Source organism: Ictalurus furcatus, chromosome 6, assembly GCF_023375685.1.
Source record: "Ictalurus furcatus strain D&B chromosome 6, Billie_1.0, whole genome shotgun sequence".
Classification (NCBI taxonomy): Eukaryota; Metazoa; Chordata; class Actinopteri; order Siluriformes; family Ictaluridae; genus Ictalurus; species Ictalurus furcatus.
The window spans coordinates 1992091-2017305 of NC_071260.1; the positions used below are offsets into that span (position 1 = coordinate 1992091).

General features: G+C 41.3%; 1 protein-coding gene across 2 annotated transcripts in view; it reads left to right on the forward strand.

Annotated features, from left to right (window-relative positions):
* The window catches only part of pms1 (PMS1 homolog 1, mismatch repair system component), a 30662-nt gene extending 9284 nt beyond the window's left edge, over window positions 1-21378 (forward strand). For both annotated transcript variants that reach the window (XM_053626198.1, XM_053626199.1), the window contains exons 7-13: window positions 2536-2658; window positions 4063-4215; window positions 4315-5066; window positions 11102-11569; window positions 11753-11883; window positions 14828-14988; window positions 16005-21378. In XM_053626198.1, the coding sequence (XP_053482173.1) occupies window positions 2536-2658; window positions 4063-4215; window positions 4315-5066; window positions 11102-11569; window positions 11753-11883; window positions 14828-14988; window positions 16005-16202 (1986 nt within the window). In that variant the 3' untranslated portion in view covers window positions 16203-21378. The remainder of the gene's footprint in view (window positions 1-2535; window positions 2659-4062; window positions 4216-4314; window positions 5067-11101; window positions 11570-11752; window positions 11884-14827; window positions 14989-16004) is intronic.
* The last annotated feature ends 3837 nt before the right edge of the window (window positions 21379-25215 follow it).

Below are 25215 nucleotides of genomic sequence, written 5' to 3' on the forward strand. Positions count from 1 at the left end.
CACATTCGCATGCTCGTTAACTTGTAGAGCAAAATAGTTACATAATTAAAGGAAACCCCCAACCTGAAATACATTAAATATATTATATAGAAACATTGTGATGTGTTTAGCTCTGGTGCTAATTTGTCGGTTGCGATTTTGTTATTCCTGTGAGAAGGTACAGGTTGACGTCACAGGGGACGTTTCAGTCCGTACAGGATTTCGCAGAGTTTGTTTTTTTTTGTGATCGTTGTGGCCAAAGACGCTTGATATTTGCTGGGTTTTTTTTTCTTTAAAAATTTGCGATGCAACTTGTAGAGTTGAATCGGCAAAATCGCAATCACACAAAACTGTTTGCGTGGTCTCACGCAGCGATGTTTGTTCGCAAATGAGACCTTTTAACTGTACTCGCGTTCGACGCACGCGAATCGAAGAGCGCTCCGGCCGGACGCACGTCGTGATGACGTCACGTGACGCGTCTCGGCCCGGACCCGTGGAACATCTGCGGTAATTTTGAATAATTGCAAGCTCCTCCGAATATTGCGGAGTTTGCTTGACGTCTGCGATCGCTAAATCCTGACGGGATTAACATTTTGTTATTGCTAGTGCAGTTACAATGGCATTGTATTTCATAGAAGAAACGTTATTTAATAGGCATTTTAATAAGGATGCACTCCGGTCACGATTCAGATCAGTTCATGATACTGGCGTCACGATTCTATCCACTTCTCAGGATTCTCATCAAAATTTGAATGAAGAAAATTTCTGACTGAAAAGACTCATTTTTTTTCGTTCCTGAATAGTAAACAACGCAAAACATAAATAGAACTAAATAAACGAAACTAAACGTCATCACGCACCATGCTGATACTCTCAGGGTCTCTCTAATAACCTGTATATCCAGAATACAGTGAGAATTCCCTCAAGTCACATGGTCTCTGACAGTAACAGGTGTCTAACAGGTCAGGTGGATGGACCTTGTGCTGATGCCTTGCTTTAGCACTTTAATTGCTGCACCATATGTCCGGTTCTCTGTACACGAAAGCACCAGGAATGTCCTCCGCGTGGCCCCTTGCTAAACATGCATGCAGGACATATCATGCTTCTATAACCCTGGACGTGTCTACGTTTGACACGTGTTATTTATAAGACGTTCTTGGAATCGGCGTCCGTGTTACGTGGAGAAAAACTAATTTATTGTTTGTTTTTCTTAATGCCTTCTTCTTTAGCGTGTCTGTTTCAGCAATCAGTCATTATCCAAGAGAGAAGTGCACTCATCAGGCTGGACACCGTGCCAAGAATGTAAGCGAATCCTTCCTAACCCTCTCGAGCCCCATCCACCTCATGAATGTGACACGTGCAGAGCGCAGCGGAGCGTTAGGGCGCTTCATACAGGTCATACAACGGTGAAGGATGCCATTCATAGCAGCTACTTGGCTTCGATCGGGGTGTCGTTTATACTGGAGGGGAAATGCTTTCCTTGCTGTCGGAACAGATATAGGAAAGTTACAAATTCAGTAGTTCACACAATGAATTTAAATGAAAACGAACGCCATTAGACATCTTGCACTCTCATAACGCGTTTATATATAAATTTATCATAATCCTATTTCTTTATTTGAATCAGTGGGAAGGTATTAGCCTGAGACCCACAGATTTCGGGTTTTTCCTTGTTATTTTGACCTGTTGTTTGGCTGATTCGCTAAACTGCTCCGGTCATGTCGAAAACTATTTCGAAGGAGCCAGGTCATTTTTTTTTTTTTTTTCTCCCCCACCTCCATCCACTGTCATTGTGCTGCTTTCCCAAATGACATTAATTGAATTTCATGGCAGAGGACTTTTTTTTTTGTTGGCAGCGTGATCCACATCCTGTTATCCTGGAATAATAGTTTCCATTCAGTCTGTGAAGCTCCAGGGACGGAGCTCACCTTTGCTGCAGTAATTGACAAAATCCTGTAACAGCAACGAGTACTTAACAAGCGCTTATTGTGGAAGTCACAATACCAGCAATTATAGTTTGTATAAAACGGCAATAAATAAATAAAATAAGCATCTTGCTCGGCAACAGCTGCGTTTGTTTCTTCTCAACACTTTTGCTGGCATATAGTGTGTTTCTGCCAAGTTTTTTTCCCCCGCAGATTGTAGGAGCTTGGCAAGAGTGCCTAGTTACGAGATGACAAATGTGTTCTGACTGGACTGGGAAATCCTAATTAGGCAGTCAGATGGGGGTCAGAGACTCAGCAGTGTGAATTTATGTGGAAAAAAAAAAAAATTCACATACACCTTGTGCACTGACATTTTTTACAAGGATCATACGGGTCAAGATGGGATATACGGGGGGTTTTGATTGGGTAACTTGAATTTAATACTGGAAATTTGCCAACAAATTGTGTCTATCAGGACAAAAAAAATGGGCAACCAGGACGGTACAGGACTCCCCTTTGCCTCCAAACCACCTTTGTAAAATAGCAGTGCTCACCGAGTCTTACATCGGCTTTAAATAGCTAAACCCACGCCTGAGCCCTGATTCGATCAATCTTCTCATGTTTTAAATAGATTAGCGTCGAGGGATACTTTCCTAAGCCGAACTCCGATCTCAACGTGACGAGTTCCAGTACCTCAGACAAGACGTTTATTTACGTGAACAATCGGCCTGTCAATCACAAAGATATTCTGAAGGTATGTTCATCCTATGTAATAGCATGGAATGGTTTGGTGAAAAGAATTTGCACTTGCATGTAATGAAATATTTGGTGTCCGACGTTTGCTTCTTTACTTGTACGTTGGAACTACATGGTTATTGAATGGCTAACAAGTAATGGAAGTCTACCTCGCCGAAATCTTTTCTTTAAGTACTATTTAAATACGCTCTTACTTATAAATACTACTTTATACCCTCACTAATAGGAACACCAGTGTGCGTGCTCGTTCATGCCATTCGTTATCCAGTCAGCCAATCATGTGGCAGCAGCACAATGCATAAAAGTTTACATCGAACATCAGAATGGGGGGAAAATGAGATGTGTGTGACTTGGCCTGTGGAATGGTTGTTGGTGCCAGACGTGCTGATTTTGAGTATTTGAGAAGCTGGTGATCTATCTAGAGTTTATGCAGAATGGTGCGAAAAACAAAAAACATCTACCGAGCAGCAGTTCTGCAGGCAGAAATGCCTCGTTGATGAGTTGATGAGATCAGAGTAGAATGGCAAGCCCGGGTGAAGCTGACCGGAAGGCTACAGTAACTCAAATCAGCATCTCAAAATGCACAACGCAGCAAACTTTGAGGCAGATGGGCTACAACAGCAAGAAGACTACGTCGGGTTCTTCTCCTGTCAAGCAAGAACTGGAATCTGAGGCTACACTGAAACTGTACATTTGAAGGTTGGAAAAAGACTGCGCAGAAAGATTGGCTGATTGGATAATTGCATGAAGTAGCAGTAAAAGTGTTTGGTTAGTTTATTCTCATTACTACATGAAAGCAGGGAAAATCCCATTTATTTACATTTAAGTTACTGTGAAAGTTGCTGATGTAATCCAATATTTCGGAGGCGGCGATTGGGGGGGAGAAAATGTATTTCCGTTGTCCGAGATGGCGTCCCCAGTGATCGTAATGTTCCAGTGATCAGGAACATGGTGAAGTTTTGCTAATTGTTTATATACTGTATATATACACCGCATTTCCTGAAGATCTGAATCGGTTTTAAGGCAAACCGACCCATGTATAAGCTAGTGTATAAGATAAGATAAAACTGTTTGTGGTTACACTATATAGTTCACGTATATCTTGTGCGCTGACATTTTTACAAATATTGTACAGGTCAAGATGGGTGAGATTGGGGAGTGTGTGTGTGTGTGTGGGGGGGGGTGTTCTATAAATTTACCAACAAATTGTGTCTCAGGACAAAAATGGTCTAAAAACTCGATCTTCTCATGTTCGAATAGGAATACTTTCCAATCTCAACGTGACAAGTTCCAGTACCTCAGACGTGACGTTTATTTATGTAAATAATAAATAATCCTAAGAGGAATGGGATCTGGACCAGTTTTTACATATTGCAAGCTTTCTAACATGCACTTTTAACAGCTCGTGAAGCAGTACTATGCAAATTCAGCTCATTCGAATAACGAGTCGGCTAGCCGCCGCTTCCCTATCCTGATGCTGAACATCATCGTCCCTGCCTCGAGCGTGGATGTTAATCTGACGCCTGACAAGTTGCAAGTGATGCTACAGAACAAGGTATTTCGTTCAACTTCATTGCACCAGTTTTTCTTTTGAATGAAATTCCACACACAAGTCTGATGTTATTGGTCACACTGTCCCCCCCCCCCCCCTCAGGATGCTGTGCTTTTAGCAGTAGAATCTCTACTGATCTCGTTGTATGGTTCTTATTCTGTCGGGAATGACGACCAATCGACGGCAGAACAGTCTCATCCTGTGGTGGAAATTAGGAAGGAACCCAATGAAGTGCCTGAAAAAGGCGCACCACAGCCTAGCGTGGTTGCTCCACCTATGGTGCCAGACAATTCCACCACAAACACCAAAGAAAAGGACAGCGACGCGTCCTTGCCAGGTACCGCTAACACAAGCTCGTCTTCCTCATCGGAGGACTGGATAATCAACACGAGCTTGAGCGATTCGTCGTTTGCCGAGAACGTCGTGTTGAATTCTACGGTTGACGCAGATGACAAACATGAGAGCTGTCTTGTGCAAGTGGACAAAGAGATCTCGGCAGAGAGTTGGGCCACGGGTAAGGCTTTCACAGATCCCACCACTGGAGAATGCCTCGAACCTGTGAAGCTCCATCAACCTGATGCTCAAAAAGATGGTGACCTTGCACCGGAAACCAAAACTAAAAGTAGCAGCCCATGCACAAGACCCACAAATGTCATCGTGGAGAAAATGGCCAAATTAACGGCCTACGACCTGATCAGCAGCCGCTCCGTGCGTCAGCCGCTTTCCGCCTTCGCGCTGTTTGAGCAGGACACCAGATCATCTGTCCTGCTGGAGAAGCCACGAGCCAGTCTGCAGGATGTCACTGCTGCTGTAAAAGAGAGATGGGAAAGCCTCGGGGAGGAAGAAAGAAAGAAGTAAGTTTCCAGATTTCACTCCCAAAGCTGCATTTTCCAGTTGTTGTGATTCACTCTCTTGGTTTAGGGAGGGGAAAAAAGGGAGGGAGACTGAATAGACTTGCCACTTGCAAGGATAAAATATGGTGTGGAAAGTCTGCTTGATTTGTTCGGGTTGCTGTCCAAAGCAAGAGGGATTGATATGATCTTGCGTTCGTGTTTTCCAGACAACTGCATCTGATTACTTGGTTCGCCGGTCAATAATGTTTTCCGCTGTAAAAGAGGTATTCAGGATTCCAGAGAATGCCATGGTTTATTTTTAACACCAACAGAGTCTCACACGAGACGGTGTCTGTGTAATGGTGGTTTATTCTATTTAAGTGAAAATGAATCTGATTATTGAATAAACTGATTATTTGATGTAAAAAAACCAAACAAAAAAAACCCACGAACACACGAACTCCAGGGTGTATTCCAACCTTGCACCCAGTGTTCCCCAGATAGACTCTGGATCCAGGACCATCCCTGACCAGGACAAAGTGGTTACTGGCAACGAATGAAGGAATAGACTGTATGTTGTAGAGCAGTTTCATGAACTCTTTAGTCAGAGCCCTTTGTAAATGAAGCACGTTAAAGCTAAAGTCTTTTATCATATCACTTCTCAGAGATGGAACTAGTTTTTATAAGACTTTGTAGTAATGTAGTTGCAGGGAGTCTGGGTCTGATGGCACCTGGATTCCATCGGGAATGTGAAGTATGCCTAAACTCCATATTTCCAATATCAGACACTTTTTTTTTTTTTTTTTTTCATAATCCATCTAGGGTAAATTGCTTAAGCTCCCTAAGATTGGATGGGCCCATTGGAACCATTGGCAATTGAAGTCTTAACAGATTCAGAACAATCAGTTGGCAGTATGTTTCGAGTTCTTGTCCTCCTCCCCATTCTCAAATCTCTGGACTGGAACAGGCTTTCTTCTAGGATTGCCCTTTATTTACCTCTCATTTTGCCCCCAACCCTTCCCAGTTTCCCAGTCCCTGCTGATGAGAAGCATCCAATAACACTGTGCTTCATGTGATGTTGTTCTCAGGGTGATGAACAGTGTAAATGTGTAAAAGAGTTCCATTTTGGTCTTATCAGATCAGAGATAAGACAAACTTGCCTTTTATACCAGAGCTAATTTAGGGGTTTTATAGCAACAGGGCGAATACTTATGCAATCACAATTTTTTTTCCCCCTCATTTTGATTAAACTTTATCGATTTTTATTAAACTTTAGTAGTCTGGGATATTTTGTGTTGGTTCATGACATAAAATCCCAATTAAGTCTATTTCAGTTCCAGTTCAGTTCACATTTATGGCCAGAGCGAAGAGTTCCATTATAGTGAGCAGTATTTGTCTTTCGTTTAAAAGTAGTTTCATTACAGTGAGATAACTAACAGAAATCGTGTCAGGCAGCACACTAGACTCATTACTGAATTACAGCATCCTTTTACAGACCAGTAAATCGGTGCATAAACGCCTGCATTTTTTGATCTTCATAGCTCTCAAACTGAAAAGGAACGGCCTTGTGAAACAGGATCATTATTCCTCTCAGGAAATAGCGAAGGATGATTTTTTTTTTTTTTTTTTTAATCCAAATCATTGCGTGCCTGCTTCGTTTAACTGGATGGGTGGAAAAAGTGCATCACCATAGCCAGGGGCATTTGTGGAAGGTATGGACGGGTGTATGGAAAAAGTAATGTCTTTTCGCGTGCTATTGTGCAGTAATAAATGAGCCTGAGCTAGTGCTTGGCTCATTTTTCGGCCACTGTTAAGTGGCACACCCTTTTAGGAATCAAGTTTACATGAAATCAGGTTGCACTGGCACATCACACACGGGCCTGTTGTGCTAAGCTTTTTGAGATTAAATGTTTTTTTTTTTTTTTATCGTGGATGTGCCAGTGTTCATAACTTAAAAACCCCTTCACCCTAATACATGGGCATATTCATAGCTTAGACCTCAGAGCCATGGTCAGCTGGGGCAGTAACGCAGTGCCAGATGCAGCAAAGCAGCCCCAAAACTTAACCGAGCCTCCTCCATGTTTCACAGTCGGGTACATTTTCTTTGAAAGCTTCATTTTTTCCCCGTCTGTGGACATAAAGCTGATGTGACTTCCCAAAAAGCTCCATTTTTTTCTTTCAATGGCGGAGTCCTCCTGGGTCTTCTTCCATTGAGCCCACTGTTGCTCAGGTATAAATACGACTTTACTTCTTAATTTCAACACTTTTGAGGAGCACCGTTTTCAATGAGCTTTAAGGGTACCAACTAATTAGTCCACGTCTGTATATGAGGTTGGAATTTCTTCCAAAAGAGAAAAGGTCAGCTTATATAATGAGAAGCTCAAATGATATACTTGCCTGTACCATTTTAAAGTGATACTACCTTCTGATGCAGATATTCCTAAATATTCCAGTGTAAAAGCATTTCTACAGACCGCTCCGTTTAAAAAAATAAATAAATAAATAAAATTCTTTTATAAAGAAAATCCAAATATTTAGGAAAAAGTTATGGATTGCCAGGAAAAATTCTGTCTTTGATCCTAATCCTTCTCAAGCTCTCAGCTGCCTTTGATGCTGTGAATCACTCGTACCCGATCCTTCATTCATTTTCTCTGCATGCGCACGGTTTCGTCGACGACAGCGCGTGACAAAAAGACATTTTTAAAACGAGATGTTCTCAGTCGAGGATGACGCCGTAAAGAAGGCGAGAAATCCACACTATTCACTCGATTGATTCCTCAGACCAATCTTATAGTGCACGTGGTCTGATGTTTCATCAGTTCTAGTCTTGCAACATCACTTCCTACCTGTTTCCCATTTACTGTTTGATGCGAAAATAAAAATAGGAAGATCAACTCATAAGCATGGTTTCATCTTATCCTGTCGTATGAAGAAAAATAACAACGTGTGGAGAACGCTTCTGGTGAGGATACGTAGCTGGTACAGTTAGCTTAATCTGAGAACGAAGCGAGAACAAGTCCAAGCGTGTAACTTTTCACACTGATTAGTGAGTTTTGTATTTCATTTGCGTTAGCAAACTAGTTAGCTTTCGAATCGGCTGTCCTGGAGAGGTTCATGTTTATCGGCTCCCAGCTTCATCACTGGAGTACCCCAAGGGTCAGCTCTCAATCCACGCCCGATCTCCTTATTTCCTACAGCTCATAACGGAGTTCATGGCTTCTCTTTCCATTGTTACACTGTTGATACTGCTCTTTTCATTCAGTCCAGCTCTCCCTTCTCTCAGAAGAGATCAAACTGTCTTTCTGACATTTCCGGACTAAAGACTCGGCATGTGAAATGGAATTTCAACTAGTAATCACCACTGACGCCCTCGCTGCCCATCTGATCAGACGGGAGGGGTTTTAGACGACTGACTCGTCACACCAACCCCCGAATCTTTAGATTTATTGTACAACATCAGAAAAATACAACATTCCTGAGTCCCATAAAAACTCCAGATATTTCCTGGATTGACTACAGCGACTCTCCACAACAGAGCCTTCAAAAAGCTTCTTTCTTTCTGCAGTTCTTTACTTCCTTCCTTAATTATTCCTTTTTCTTTCTTTCTTTCTTACCTTATTTCTTTCCTCTCCTCTTTCTTTCTTTCTTTCTTTCTTTCTGCAGTTCTTTACTTCCTTCCTTAATTATTCCTTTTTCTTTCTTACCTTCTTTCTTTCTTTCTTTCTTTCTTTCTTTCTTTCTGTACTTCTTTCCTTCCTTAATTATTCATTTTTTCTTCCTTCCTTCCTTCCTTCATTACTCTTTCTTTTTCATTGCTCGCTCCCTTCTTTCTTTCGTTCGTTCTTCTGTACTTCCTTCATTACTCTTTCTTTCTTTCTATATTTCTTCCGGCACTGCATTCCTTCCTTCCTTAATTCTTTCTTTCTTTCTTGTACTTCCTTCATTACTCTCTTTGCTCTCTCCTTTCTTTCTGTTTTTCTTCCTGCACTGCATTCCTTCCTTCCTCAATTCTTTCTTTTTCTTTTTTTTGTCTTGTACTTCCTTCATTACTCTTTTTCTTTCCATCTTACCTTATTTCTTTTCTCTTTCCTCCTCTTTGCTCTCTTCTTTCTTTCTTTCTGTAACATGCAGACTTACACTACTGTTATGTAGTGTTGTGATCTGCGGTGTTTATATGGTGATTTAAGCCTTACATGTACATTAGGATAGTTTTTACTCCAGTGGTCGTCAACGTGATGTCCAGTCTGTTAGCAGACGCCACAGAATGGCAAAGACGAAATGTAAAGTGGGAAAGGCAGAGCCATGTGCTTTTACAGGCTTTGCTTTTCTCTCTAGCCACCAGTTGCTCGCAGGTAGCAGATGTGTGGTTTGTTTTGTTTTTTTGTTTTTTTAAAAATCTCGGCAGATTCTGCAGTTTTCTACACCGTGATTTATTTCGTGTCCCAGGAGGCCACTTAGTCCCACAACAGGAAATTAAATTAAACGTTCCTTATGTGGATTGGGAGTATTTAATTAGTCGCAACTGCTGACCTGCTTGTTACAGTTATACGTTTAATACGTTAATTAAAACGTTAATAACTTTAAATATGTTAATTATATACGTACGCTTCGAACAGAAGTGCTCATCTCGGACATAATACTTTCTTCCGAAAAGAAAGGTTTCAAATTGGAAAATCGTTATCCTGTTATCATCCTCTGAACCTTTTGCGATCCCAACAATTATCCATCCATTTAAACTTTTAAGGCTTGCTGAATAGGAAACATTCTGTAGCTTGTATAGAGTCGTCGTCACATTCTACTCAAATTTGCATTCAACTTCAATTTACTTAAAACATTTGGTACCATTATACAGTTCAGTATTGATGTTATACGGCCGCCGAAAACCCACATTATCGGTAGTGATAATTTTAAGAGAAGAATATTAGGAGGAGGGATTGACATCATTTTAGCAAGATTTATTTTGAATAAAATAAAGTTGTTTTTTTGCGTAAATATTTGGGAATCTGGCATGCACATTATATTCTTGAGTTTATCTTCCCTGAGGAACATTTTTTTAATTTAAGCCTCAAGCAAACAGTGAGTCTGTTGGAAATGAACTATTTTTATATAATTTGCCTTTTTTTTTTTTTTTAAATACAATAAATACTTTTTGAGAATTTGAGAAATGTCAATTTATGTAGACTCTCCTTTTTTTTTTTTTTTTTTTTTTTTTTTTTTAAACTGTCAAGTGATACAAGGATAATGTTGCCAAAATGTTTATTAAACACATTTTAATAGAATTCTTTTTTGACTGAAGGCCTCAGCATACTTAATGCTTGGATTACACCTGTGTGGGTTGCGAGAAGCTCCAATACTGTAGGTGGCGCTATTAAAAAAAATTTGATGTCGTTTTCCACGATTATAGGATGAGGTTTACCGCTCCTCAACGTCATCTATTTTGGAATGAATCGGCTTGGACATGCTGTCTTTGTAACGACCATTCAGGCTTGTTTGCTTGAGTTTGCCAGCTGCCCATCATCTCCGTATGAAATACTCGGTGGCTCCATCGTGCTGGAAGTACCCATTAGATAGTAACAATACTAATTGCCTGTGGCGTTAAAACAATACTCGCCTGATTAAAAGGGCCCAGTGTGAGCTAGGAAAACATTCCCCACACCGTTACACCGCCACCACCAGCCTGGACTGTTCATACAATGCAGGTTGGATTCCTGGATTCATGATTCGTACCGTTGATGCCAAATTCTGACTCAACCATCTGCATGTGGCCGCAGAAACAGAGATTCATCAGACCCGGCGATGTTTTTCCAATCTTCCACGAGCGGAGGAAAAAGTCTCCGTGCAGGGTCCGTTTCCTCCAGAATGAGAACGCATATTATTTGTGGAAGGCAGCGGAAAAACCTTCTCTGCACAAAGCATGCTGGGGTTTTAACAGTGAAACATTTTCTGACATCCCTACCCTGTACAATCATTAGGCCATTATTGCACTATATTCTCATATATACAAGAGGTTAAATCATTATCTACGTCTGTTAATTGTTTGCTTCTTTCCATCTCAGGTATGAGGAAAAGGCCCAAAAGTCTTTGGAGTCCTACAGCGAGCAGAAGAAGCACGCGTCGGCCGGCGTCACTCCTGACCATCAGCATCAGAAAGCCGATTACTTTCTGAACAGACCCCAGGGAGTGAAACGCAAAGCCCCCGAGTCCAATCAGCAGACCCTGGACAAACTCTTCACCTCTCAGCCCGAGAGCAAGAAGAAACCGACCGAGGTGTCCAAGCCTCTCCAGTTCAGCATGGCTGCCCTCAGGCGTGCACTTCAGCCCGAGCATCGCTCCCGCTCGAGTGAGCAGGGCCTCCGGCTTGTAAACCGCTTGCCTTCTCACTGCGCCTGGGTCGTTTTATGTGGCAGAAAGCTCATGTTGTTAAATCCATTTAGAGTGGAGGAAGCCCTGCTGTTTAAGAGACTTCTGGAGAATAATATTCTTCCAGCAGCGAGCCTACAGCCCCCTATACAGCTAACAGATGGGTAGTGTGTCTCGGCTTTCTCACATAACGTCGTTTGGAAAGGACCGAAATGATTTTCAGCACAGTATTATACTGATATTTGTTTTTAAAAAAAGTGTTACAAATGTTTTCTTACTACATTTGTGTTTCGAATCTCTTCAGAGCACTCACCTGAGTGCTTTCGCTTTTTTTTTTCCCCGTGCAGTGTTCTTGGTGGTCCTGAATACATGGACGTCCTTATGAATATGGAGAAAGGCAGTCCGTCTTTAACCGGTGAAGTCGTCTTTACTGACGCCAGGCTGGTGGCCAATGGATTTCAGATCAGACTTACTCCAGGTAGTTTACTACTTTTACAGTAGCGAGTGAATGAACTGGCTCCCATAGGTGGAGTATTCGCTTTACTTGATGGGATTCTGTAGTTGACGGAGAGGCAGAACTCCATTTCTGTGAGAGAACTGTGAGTTATGCGGAAAATCCCTCACAAGGAATTTGGTTTCTCTCCCAAACTCGCCCAAAGAGATCCCAAATTGATTTCATCATTGGAAGACCCTCGACGTGCTTTGATGTTTTCTACTATAAGGTTTGTTCACAACTCGCCATCAGACTGCCTGTCCAACATCTCGTTCCACATTTTTTTGTCCCCCTTTGCTGTTATAATGCGCTCCACTCTTCTGGGAAGGCTTTCCACTAGATTTTGGAGCGTGGCTGTAGGGATTTGTGTTCGTTCATCTACAAGAGTATTAGAGATATCAGGTGAGGAGACCTGGGGTGCAGTCGGTGTTCCAGTCCGTCTCAGTGTTGTTCAGTGGGGTTGAGGTCATGGAGGTTCGGGCCTCTTGGTTCCAGTGAAGGGAAATTGTAATTCTACAGCATTCAAAGACGTTCTGTACAACTCTGTGGTGACAGTTTGGGGAAGAACCACATATGGGTGTGATGGTCAGTTGTCCACAAACTTTAGGTCATATAGAGTAGTTCTGAAAATGACAGACTTTGATCAACTGCAATATGTTTCTCTAAATAAGAATTAAAGCTCTAGCATTTTAAAACCTCTAAACGTGAAAACGGGAGGAAAAAAAAATACATTTCACTCTACATTTATATATAACCTGCACTACCGATGGAAAACCATTATGGTCCAGAATGACAGGTTTACGATGGGCTGAGTTTTCACGTATAATCGAATAGTAATGGCCTATAATCATAATTATGATAAAATGGTGATGTTCGAATAAATTGCAGGCATGGAAAGTGCGCTGTTAGCATTTCCATTTCCTCCATGACTCAGGAAACCATGTGAGCTTGTTAAGAAGGAGCTCGATCCCAAAGGCAGCGTCCGTCTCATTCATCATTTACTCCTCTTTTCCTAGAAGGAGCCTGGCTGCCTGAATTCCCATTAACATCTGCAGATCTTTCTTTCTTTCTTTCTGTGTTATTTCTTTATATTTTCCCTTCTTTAATTTCTTTAGTTATTGTCTTTCTTTGGCTCATTTTTATCTTTCTTTCTTTAGTTGTTCTCTTTCTTACGCTTCTTTTTTTTTTTTACCTTTCTTTCTTTCCTTAGTTATTGTTCTGTATTTGGCACTATTTTGTCTTTCTTTCTTTCTTTTGTTATTGCCTTTCTTTGGCTCAATTTTTTTCTTTCCTTCTTTCTTTAGTTATTCTCTTTCTTAGGCTTATTATTTATCTTTCTTTCCTTATTGTTTTGTCTTTGGCACAATTTTGTCTTTCTTTGGCTATTTTTTTATCATTCTTTCTTTCTTTTCATAGTTATGTGTCTGGCTCATTTTCTCTTTCTTTTCTTTCTTTTTCTTTCTGTGGCTCATTTTAAAAATCTTTCTTTCTTTGGCTCATTTTTTTTTCTTTCTTTCTATAGTTATTGTCTTTCATTGGTTCACAATTTTTTTATCGTTCTTTCTTTCTTTTCATAGTTATTGTCTGTCTTTGGTTCAGTTTTTTCTTTCTTTCTTTCCTTAGTTATTCTGTCTTTGGCACAGTTTTGTCTTTCTTTGGCTAATTTTTTTATCTTTCTTTCTTTCTTTTCATAGTTATGTGTCTGGATCATTTTTTTCTTTCTGTGGCTCATTTTAAAAAATCTTTCTTCGGCTCATCTCTTTCTTTCTTTCTTTCTTTCTATAGTTATTGTCTTTCATTGGTTCATATTTTTTTATCGTTCTTTCTTTTCATAGTTATTGTCTGTCTTTGGCTCAATTTTTTCTTTCTTCCTCGCTTCCTTAATGGAAATAGTAACACGCATGTCTAAAACCATGCTTTTCAAATGAATCCTAAACCCACTATGTGTGAAGTTCTTTACTGTCTGATTGGATTTATCACAGATCTGGTCTGATGGATGCCGCTCATGCCAGAGTTCACAAATAATTAAGAAATGTGAACGGCTGGAATAACAGGATTATGCTCAGTGATTTCTGACCGTTGCTGACCATTCGACTTAGAAATGTTACAGGAAAAAAGCGTTATCAGAACACTCAGATGGACGAATACGCTTCATCACTGATCGGGACATGAAATTTTTTCATTTACAAAAAGGATCTTGACACATTTTATTAAAGATTCATTTTAATAGAGTGTAATTTTGGATCGTTTTTGGAACTGCAGTGAGTCACATCCTTGCATATTTTGAATATTTATAATATCAGCCCAGTAACTGAGCCCAGAAATTCGGGATGGACACATTTTTAGGGGATATCCCTCCTCTTGTTTTTCCTTTTTGGTTCGACCTTTATTTAGCCTCAGGGCTGCAGAGTGCCATCGGGGTGTGTGTGTGTGTGTGTGTGTGTGTGTGTGCGCGCGCGCGCGCTGTCTTGGTGCTGCTATGGGTCATTGTGGTTTATGTTGGCCGGCTGCCGAAACGCTGTGCCCGGCTCAGTGGCTTAGCACCTCAGAGGAATCTGCCCTTTTCAAACCGAGTGCAGGACAACACGCCGTGCCATTTCAGCCGGAGTTTACCAAACCTGTTTCGTTAACGAGCGGCTTTATTGCTGGAGATGTATTTGACTTGTATTTATTGCCAGTGCAGATATCTCCATCATGTCCTTTGCTAGAGAAAAGCAAACCTTTCTAAATCATCTGCTGAAAACCTTGTCTGTGATTCTTTCCAGTCAGCGGAGACATCATAATATGAATTTAGTGCTTAATTTGGTGCCCTGCCCATCTGACTCATTCTCCAACCAGAGTGTAAATCCAAATGTTTATTTATTATTCTTTCCTGGAGAAGGTCGTACCTGGAGTATATTAATCCTCGCTCTGTGCTTTCTCTGGCCAGGTTCCACGTCCGTGGGGACGGGTGTTGAAGTGACGGCTATGGCCGACTGCATGCCTTTCTACGGCATAGCTGACCTGAGGGAGATCCTAACGGCCGTGAAGGACAGGAATGCCCAGACGGTTCAGCAGTGCAGACCTCTCAAAGTCACAAACTACCTAGAGGTGGGAAACGCCTTCCTCACCAAGTTCCTCTTCACTTCTGAACTCAACCTGGACCCAAAACTGACCTTTTAAACTTCTTCGTTCGTATAAAATTTCTTCACTGATTCGAAGCAATGGCTTTGTCAGTTCTTTCCTATATAAATTTGTGACTTTTCTTTCTTTCTTTCTTTCTTTAAGTGTTTTTCTTTTTCCTCCGTTCTATCTTTCCTTCTAATGTTCTGTCCTTTCTTTCTTAAAATATTTGTCTTTACTATTTTTTTTTTACTTTCCTTTGTCCCTTTTTTCTTCCATTACTTCTTTCTTTTTTTTCTGTTCTTTCTTTCCTTCTTCCCTTCTTTTTCAAATGTATTATGTTTTTGTCCACTCACACCTCCACTCTGTTTCTTTCTAATGTCCTGTTCTTTCTTTTTATTTTCTTTCTTCATTAAAATTTGTCTTTACTTATTTCTTACTTTTTGTCCCATCTTTCTTTCTTTCTTTTATTTTTCTTTATATTTATTCTTTGTTTTCATCCATTCATATCTCCAATCTTTCTTTCTTATATTATGTCCTTTATTTCTTTTTTTAATTTTCCTTTCTTTAAATTTTTTCTTTCCTTTCCTTTTCTTTTTTTTTTACTTTATTTCATTCATTCATACTTTTTTTTCTGTTTTTTTCCCCTTAAATTTTTCTTAATTTTTTTCCCCGTCATTTTCTTTATTTATTTCTTTCTTTTCTTATATTTATTCTTTGTTTTTATCCATTCATACCTTCACTCTCTTTCTTTCTTTTTTTTATTTTTCCTTTCTTTAAATTTTTTCTTTCCTTTTCTTTTTTTTAAAAATTATTTCATTAATTCATCCTTTTTTTTTTCCTGTTTTTTTTTTTCCTTAACTTTTTTTATTTATTTTTTCTTTCTTTATTTTCTCCTTCTTTCATTCTTTATTTATCTTTCTTTCTTTAGATTTCTTCTGTTCTTTCCTTCGGGTTTATTTTTCCTCTTCCTCGATTCACTCCTGATTTTCTCTCTCTGTTAGGGGGAAGCTGTGCGGATGACCAGACAGTTACCTCTGAACATGTCCAGAGACGACGTCACGAACATACTGTCTCGGATGACGCAAGAGTTCGGAGGGAAGCGCGAAGTCTGTCTTCACGGACGGCCATTTTTTCACCACCTCACCGATGTTCCCGAAACAGACCAGGAAGCTCTTGACATCTTGTCTAGCACGTGCTGAGTATTTCAGGAATTTTCCAATCAGATGTTACACTCAAGCCGCAGCGGGCTGAGCTCTGGTTGATTTCAGTATAACTGCATATGGGTTTGTTTTCTTTTCTTCAGTATCATGTTCTGTAATACTTTTTGTTTATGTTACTAATGATACTGTCAATGTGGTATTAAATAATTAAAATGTACGTTAATAAAAACAAATCAACTGCATAAAAGAAGAAGAAATATGTTCATTCATTTGTCATAAGGAACGGAAGAATATGAGATAGAAATTGGGGTGTATATGGAATATATTACACTTATGTACTGTAATATAACCTTCTAACAAATAATACGGGTGTCAGAATTACATTTTAAAACTACAGGGTTCTCTTGGTTCTTACCTTGTGACTCGGTACTTTCGTACTCCGCTTTGTTCTTCGATCATGATGATATATACTGTACAGAACGACCTTCCTGTTCTCGGAAAACCCTTGGCCTCTCCTGAGAAACACGGCAGATGGATGCGTCCTGACGTAGTTCAGGATTCCTCGGCTGACGTGATGTGGTGAGGGTCTTGCTTGTTCTTGGAAAAATCCTGCTGTAGCTTTGTCTACTTCCGGATAATATTCTGCGGTCCCGATCGAGGTCGGAAGTTCATTCCACGACCGAGGGACGGTTAGTGTGAAGGTTCTGGAAAGGGCCCTTGAAGCCACGCTTGTTGTCAATGCGTATAGGATGTATGAACATCAGACATTCAAATGTTTGTGATATTTTATTATTTGATTATTAATTGTCCATTAATGAGACCTGATATTTAAATAACTGGCCTTTTTTTTGCCCTTGCACGCTTGACAAGCTTTCTCTACCTAAAGAAAGAGACGAAAGCAGCAGCGCTTCAGTCTTTAAGTTCGTGCAGCGTTCTCAGCTTTTTCATCCGTACGCCCTGCTCGAACAGATCGGCTTCCGAAGCTGAAACTTTCACGCTAATAACACGCCATCTTCCTCATCACGACAGAGATCGGTGAACTAGCCAAGCCAAGTCTCTGGCATGAACCTACGTTGTATCCTGGGACTTTGAGTCCAACATGTGCACCGAAGATTCCAGTACTTCTACACCGGATTTCTCGATATTAGGACGTAGAACGGCGCTGGAAAATGACGTTTTTAGGGGCTCGCGTTGCACACCATTGTAACTGCCCCCGTGACATCAGTGTGAAAACGTCTCAGTTCTCATATAGGAATAACAAAAATACTGCACCATCCAGTGACTCGCTAAGGACGTCGATATTCTTGAGGGTGGAGGTTTACTTTAGACGGAGGTTATTGTTTACTGACTAGACCAGGGGTGTCCAATCTTATCCGCAAAGGGCCGGTGTGGGTGCAGGGTTTCATTCCAACCCAGCAGGAGCCAAAAGGCACATCCAAGGATTGACTGGGACGATACCTTGCTTGAAGATTGGCACACGTGTGAATACTCATGTGCTTGTTGAACGTCCTGTTCCAGATTTATTCCCCCTGGGTTTGCTGTGTTTGCTCTATTCTTCTGGAAAGGCTTTCCATTAGATTTTGGGGCGTGGCTGTGGGGATTTGTGATCATTCTGCTACAAGAGCGTTAGTGACGTTGAGGTCAGACGCTGATGTTGGGATGGTGTGGAGGCTCCGGTTCCAGTTCATCCCAAAGGTGGGATTTGCCTGCGGGGTTGAGGTCACGGCTCTGCAGGTCACTCGAGTTCTTCCACCTTCTTCCAGCCTTCACACAGCATGTCTTCATGGCGCTCGCTTTGTTGGAACAGGTTTGCGCTTCTTAGTTCCAAAGCCATAAAATCCCCCATTCAAAGGGAATATGGACGTTTAGGAGCAATTCTTTGTGTGTAGCCATGCACAAGCATTTCAGAATATCTAGGATTCATGTAGAATGTCCATCGCGTACAGTTGTGCACACTCACGTGTGAGAAATAACAACAGTGAGTTGCAATTCTAACGCACAGAGTTAGAACTCGCTCCAAGTACACGTAGACAAATGAGACTCCTGGACTTGTTAATTGGGCACCAGCACGTCAAGTGCTGGCACAGCAATCTAAAGGCCCGCTTGCAGCCGTCTTCCGTGTACGTGCGTTTTTATTTTAAGCATGTACGCGCTTCATCAGGACATGTCAACAACCCACAAATTGAAGTGCAATTCGATGAGTGTTTGACAGAGCGGTTAAATATAAAACGATGAATTTACAGCATCCATAGAGGACTCAATCGCGTTACGCTGCTTTGCTGGATCAGGTGTAGAATCCTGTGTTTCCTCAAGGGAGAAAGAGAAGGTCGTGTCCTAGTATGGGAATGAAGTGCGATGCATAGTTATGATGACGAGGATAGGAGTGTTGAATAAAGGCAAATGTCAAAGGTGATCAAAGAAAGTCTCGATATTAATGACTATTACAGTCATATAATGATATTGTAATAATAACGGAACCTGCACCATTATAGCTACCATTTCCTGCTTATATCTTGCTCCTATTTCATGTAACAGATTTCCTCATTTGAATACTTCATCATCATCATCATCATCATGAGGTTGGTGTGCCTTTGGATTTTCTTCTCGGTCGTCATTAACGAACCTGAAATAACAGCAGATTAATGTAACAGACACCATTTTATTTTGGACTTGACAAGCTTGTTAAACGAATAAAATTACCATACACGGTTTGCCATTCATGCTAAAGGCAACGGAGCATGAACCCTATAAAATTTATATGAAAACTAAGACTGTGCGCTCATTAAATATCTTTCCTCAAGTTAATATGATTCTGCATTTTATCTGGTACACATAGACGTCCGTATGTGTCTTAAACCTCACACGTTCTCATCAGCTCTACATAGTCCAGTTTGCTAACTTTTTTTTTAAGGACATTTGAGTGACAGCTGGTAAAGTGAATCCAGCATGACCTTTTTAACTGAGTGGTCACATGCTCCGAAAATGATCGTCAGCTAAGCCCAGCTAATCACCCTGATATTCCCTTGGTGCCAAATGCAGTACGCCCATTTTGCTGTTCTGGCTGGTCTCGGATTGCCTAGCACATGCGTGCTCCAAGATTTAATTGAAGTCTCAAACAAGGGTCAGAGAGAAATGGGCCTGTTTTCCTCAATGCCTTCCTCTACCCTTACTCCCCCTTTATAGAATCAGTTCCCCTGTAGCTATGCGAGAGCAAGCACCGGAGCTTCGGTGTGGGGCCGCGAAAGTTTAGACGTGTGTTGCGGTTTGACCTTTCACTGTGCTAAGTGTAATATTATCATAAGAGTAGCTATTGTGTTTCCTTTCTTGGGGATAATCACATTCACCTTAGCTCTTGACAGAGGTCTCTCTATGTAGGATCGGAACCATGTATACTAAACTCATTAATAATTTGTAGTATAAAGGCGCGTCATCGATATTTACAGCGGACGACCTCCTTCAGACACGGGAACACGAGAACTCCCCGAGTCACGGTTGTGCCATATTCTTTTCACGTTTCATTTGGGATATTATTTATTTATTTTTTTCTAGCCAAACCGTTTTTCCAGAACGTTGTCCCTGACGTGTTTCGATAGCGCCTTGGTCTTCACAATGCTGTTTCTTCTTTAGGTAAGAATATATATAATCCCAATCTCAGTTGTAGGTTGTAACACCATCTAATGTGGAAAAGTACAAGAGGGCGAATACTTACGCAAAACACTGTATATTCTACAATTATGCACCAAGTTGCAAATTCTGTATATACTGTAGATCTAAACTGGCAACTCCTCATTGGGCGAAAACTTTCCCAAGATCAGACACGTCACACATCATTCAGCAGACGTATTACAATGTGAAACCCCGGCTTGAATGAATGGCACGAGTCACCCTTTAAAAAGCAGTCTCCCTGAGTCAGGAAATTAGCATTGCCTCACAGCTTTCGGGGAGGCCGTCAGATTCCCGGGACAGCTCTTCTACAGCCGGGGGACGGAGGTTACGAGCTGCTGTAACACTTTACACAGGTGTCCATACAGCTACTGTAGATGAAAAGCAGGGCTACATTTGGTGTTATGATTCGTTATGACCCATGATTCGTTTGTGTCGCTGTGATTGACAAGGGACAGTGATCATGCCCCTCCCACACACAACTAGTTTTGCTGTCTTGGACATCATAGGGATTTAAACTCCTGATCTCTGGATGATTGGACGAATGCTTTCTGTAGAATCACTTGGGAGCCATTTCAGTGTTTTTTTTTTGTTGTTTTTTTTTTGTCTAAAAAACATTTTAAATGCAAAATGGTCAGTTGGTGGTGTATTTTCTTTATTAACGTTACAAGTTCACATTACAACGCACCGGTGTACTAACAAGCAGACACGGAACAGGTCAGCCAAGGAAAAGAGCAGTAGCTGATGGCAGAATCATTGTGAGAGCAAAAAACAACAGTCCGTGACATCACCAAGAACCTCCACAGGGCAGGGTGAAGGTATCACAATCCACCGTTCGAAGAAGACTTCGAGAGCAGAAATATCGAGGCCGTACCACAAGATGTAAACCACTCATCAGCAGAAAGAATCAGAAAGCCAGCTTGGAATTCACAAAGAAATACAGAGACGATCCACAAAAGTTCTGGAACCAAGATGAACCTCTACCAAAGTGATGGAAAGACCAAAGTGTGGAGAAAGAAAGGATCTGCTGATGATCCAGAACATACAAGCTCATCTGTGAAACATGGTGGAGGTAGCGTCATGGCTTGGGCTTAAATGATGATGGAACTCATGATGGTAGCAACAGAACGAATTCAGAAGTTTACAGGAACATTCTGTCTGATAATTTACAGAGAAATGCATCAAATGAATCAGGAGGAACTTCATCATGCAGAAGACAACGATCCAAAACACACTGAGAACTCAACACAGGACTTCATCGGGGGAAAAGTGGAAGGTTTTAGACTGGACGAGTCAATCACCAGACCTTCACCCAACTGATCAGCATCTCACCTCCTGAAGAGGAGACTGAAGGGAGAAACCCCCCGAAACAAACAACTACTGAAAGAAGCTGCAGGAAAAATCAGGGGAAAACATCCCAAAAGAAAAATACAACCGTTTGGTGGTGTCAGTGAGTCGCAGGATTGATGCAGTTATTGCAAGCAAGGGATACGCGACCAAATATTAAGTGTTATTTACTTTAAGAATGTCTGTTCCAATACTTTTGCTCACCTAAAAATCAGCTGGTCTGTCACCAAAGGTGCCATGTTCTAAGTTGTTTAACACATCTAGATGTAAATATCAGGAAATGAATGCTGAAATTCTCGTCTTCAGTGTACAGTGAAAACAACAGAACTGCGATGGCGTCGACGGCGGTATTAGCATCACAGTTGAAGCTTTGGATGCCGATCGTGTTTGAGTACGTACGGACGAAGTAAGAGAGCTGAAGCAAGGGCTAAATCCCACCGCACCACTATCGGGTAGTCCACGGAAACAGTTAACCTCACGTGAAAACAGAAACGTCAACGAAAGACGGGCAAACAAAACAGAAAACGAATTCCAAACAGAATTCGAAAATATATCTTGTGCTACGATCGTCTGTTAATTCCGGAGACCAAAAAAATCCTTTAAGTAAAGTGGTACTCGATATCTTAGAAGCTTAACATGTTTAACACACGTTCATCTGAAAAACACGTGCACCATTATATAAAATTTCCAGAAGTCATTTGGGTGGATTTCCCTTCAAAAAGTTTAATTGCCTTGAGTTCTCATTATAATTTCCAATAATGCAACAAAACCGATTCACCATATGACAAGACACATCCTGCGCATCCTGCTGTCTGACAGGCGTAGTAATGACAAAGGTGTGGACAACTTCCTGTTTTTTTCCAAACGATCCAGGCATGTCGGTCTCCTCCGAGACGCATCTATCCTCCATCACTGTCAGTCACGGGCCCAGTGGGACGCTTGTGGTTTATTGCCCTGGACCTTTTTTTTTTTTCTTTTTTTTTTCCACTTCGGCCATTAACGAGCCTTGTAAATGAACTTGAGCTTACGGACAAAAATTTTTCTGAATGACTCACTCCAACCCTTAATGCAATCTCGAGGTGCATATCACTAAACCAGGACACCTCGCCGTCCCCATTCACAAACATCCGGAAGCTTTACGGTGCAATTCATCAAGGGGTCTCACAAGGGTCAATATGTTGTTGGGAGAGTGGGAGACGGAGGGAAACACAGATTTCTTGCTAAGTGAAAAAACAAGCGGCGTGGACGCACTGGCTAAATCCATCAGGAGCACTGACAGCCAGTCATCAGCAGACATGTGTCTGTGTCCTGTGACCTGAGGCGCACAGCTTTTTTTTATTGCGGTTCACTGCTTACATTGGATCAGACTAGAACTCACTACTAGAGACGTTCATCTGGGTCTTAAATCATGCCTCGCTTGCTCAGTGAAGTGCTAACTACACTGCAAATCGTAGGATACAGTGCCCTCCAGAAGTCGAACAGAAACGCATATATTCTTTACGTAATATAAAACATATATATCATTAAGAACAATTTAGAAAAAGAACATCATACAATATGTGATATTTTAAGGTCAGAAAACACTGGTATTCTTAGACTTGTCCACGTGGATGTCCTCTTTAATTCAGATCCCAGGTAATTGCAAAATTGTGTTATTTGGATCTGGAGGTAAGTTTGGATCATCATCTTGTTCATCATCGATCTAGTTTGGTAGACATTGTCACAAAGAAGCTTTGTAGAAATCCTGATGTAAGTCCTTAATGAGCAAGACAGAGCTGACATTGGCGGAAAAAAAAAAAAACAACAACAACAAAACACTCCTTGAGACAATACAAGGAACAATCCTTGAGAGGAACCAGACTCCAAAGGGAACTCATTCTCTTCTTGGGTGATGCTGAATTATAAATCGTTACACTACACAGGTGGAGAAGAGTAAAGACAAACAGTACCGAGTCTGTCGAAAGGATGTGATGTCAGGGGTTAAGACATCAGTCTACTGATCAGAAGTTCAAATCCCAGCACTGCCAAGCTGCCACTGTGGGGCCCTTGAGCAAGGCCCTTAACCCTCATGTGCTCAGTTGTATAAATGAGATAAATGGAAGTTACTCTGGATAAGAGCGTCTACCAAATGCTGTAAATGTACTGTAGCAGAGTTCTGGGATGAGCACAGGAGAATCTTTATGTCTTTCAATTGCAGCTCTTAGGGATAAAATCTACATCATCCCGATGAGATTAAAGGCTGAGAGCAAAAAGGTAAGACTTGGGTATAAAGTGCTGTTGGGAAGTGTAAATCTTCAGCAGAAGGTGAGGCACAGGTGCAGAAGACGAAGAGCATCAAGGAGAATCAAGCAGGTCCTGAGGGCAAGTGGAGCGAGCCATGGGAGTAAACATGGTTATTAGGTATGTTTTTATCCTATAGTGGTTTACACGGGTGTACACTATGATCAGATTGCAAGCAGGAACTCTTGCAGGTCTGGCTATAAGAGCGTTAAACTCTAATCTATCTATTCCATCTACTAAGGGTGTAAACCTCAGGCTTTGCAATATGATTTAAGGGCAGTGATTCAATATTTGACCATACCATTGAATCTGCAATGATACGATACAGTTGGGTTTAGTAGCTTCCTACTGATCAGTACGTGACTTTGTTCAAAATCTGTGGTAGGCCTACATCACGTCAGTTTAAAATCTTTTTAAAAAAAACAAATAATTTTTACACACCAGCTGTCTGTCCTTTATTTATAATCGTCGCATTGATTCCTTTCAGTCGTTGCCTTTTAAATCTATATAAATCATCAGATACAGGAGTAACACCCCAGACTAGTATCTACACTTTGGACACCTGAGCATCACACCCGTATGTGGTTCTAACCCTGTTAGAACTGTTGCCAGAAAGTTTGAAGCACACAGAACGTCTTTGTACGCTGTAGCGTTACACTTTCCCTTCACTGGAACTAAGAGGCCCGAACCTGTTCCGGCATGGCAAAGTGAGCTCCGTGAAGACATGTTGTGTTGCGGTTTAGTGGAAGAACTCGCGAGCCCTGACCTCAACCCCACCTACCAATTACCTTTGGGATGAACTGGAACCCCGACTGCACCCCAGACCTCATCACCCAACGTCACTAATGCTCTTGTGGCTGAACGAACACAAATCCCCTCAAACACACCCCGACATCTAGTCGAACGCCTCCCCAGAAGTGTGGGAACCGCAAAGGGGGACTAAATGTTGATCTGAATGTTCAAGCACATATGGGTGTGATGATCAGGTGTCCTCAAAATTCAATCTTCACAACCCCAAAGCATCACTAAACCACCTCCATGCTGTACAGTGGGGTATGGGGAACTATTCCTTGTCTGCAGCCACGTTTTGTCTCCAAACATGCTGATGGTGTGTCATCTGACCTCAACACTTGATACCAGTTGTTGTTCTAATGAAACTTGACAAGCACAAAATAAAAACACAGCTCTTATACTATGATAGTCAATGTTGCTTTGAATCGGATACGTCATGCCTTTAACTCATTAAAGCAAACGCTTCTCCATCTGTCGAAGTGAGTGAGCAGTCTTCTTTCCTTCTAACTCTTCTTAATGCTATTTTCCCATTCTGGATATTGACACATCCTGGATCTTCAGCTAGCTGTTTCCAAGCAGTCCATCCCGGGCCCCGAAGACTCGTTCGACCTTCTCATTTTCTCACACTCACTTCCTCACCTGTGAGCCTTGGAATGTGCTGGCAGCTGTCGGTACCGCCGAAACTCAGGCACCTCTCCTTCCATACGACAGATGTAACAACGCTCAGCCAAATCGTTGCTGTTCTTGTTTATGGCGTTCACTTGTTTTTAACTGTCACAAGAGGGAACGAGGAAGGAGCAAAAGAAAAACAAATCAATCATGCTGATTCTGGACTCGAGTTATGATAGGGATAGGGTTGATTTACGATAATTAACCCTAACCCTCTGTTTTTTTTTTTTTTATCATGTTTGAGTTTAGACAAAGGTAGCGTGCATGTAAACACGTCACACCCTTTTCCTTGCTTGTTTCT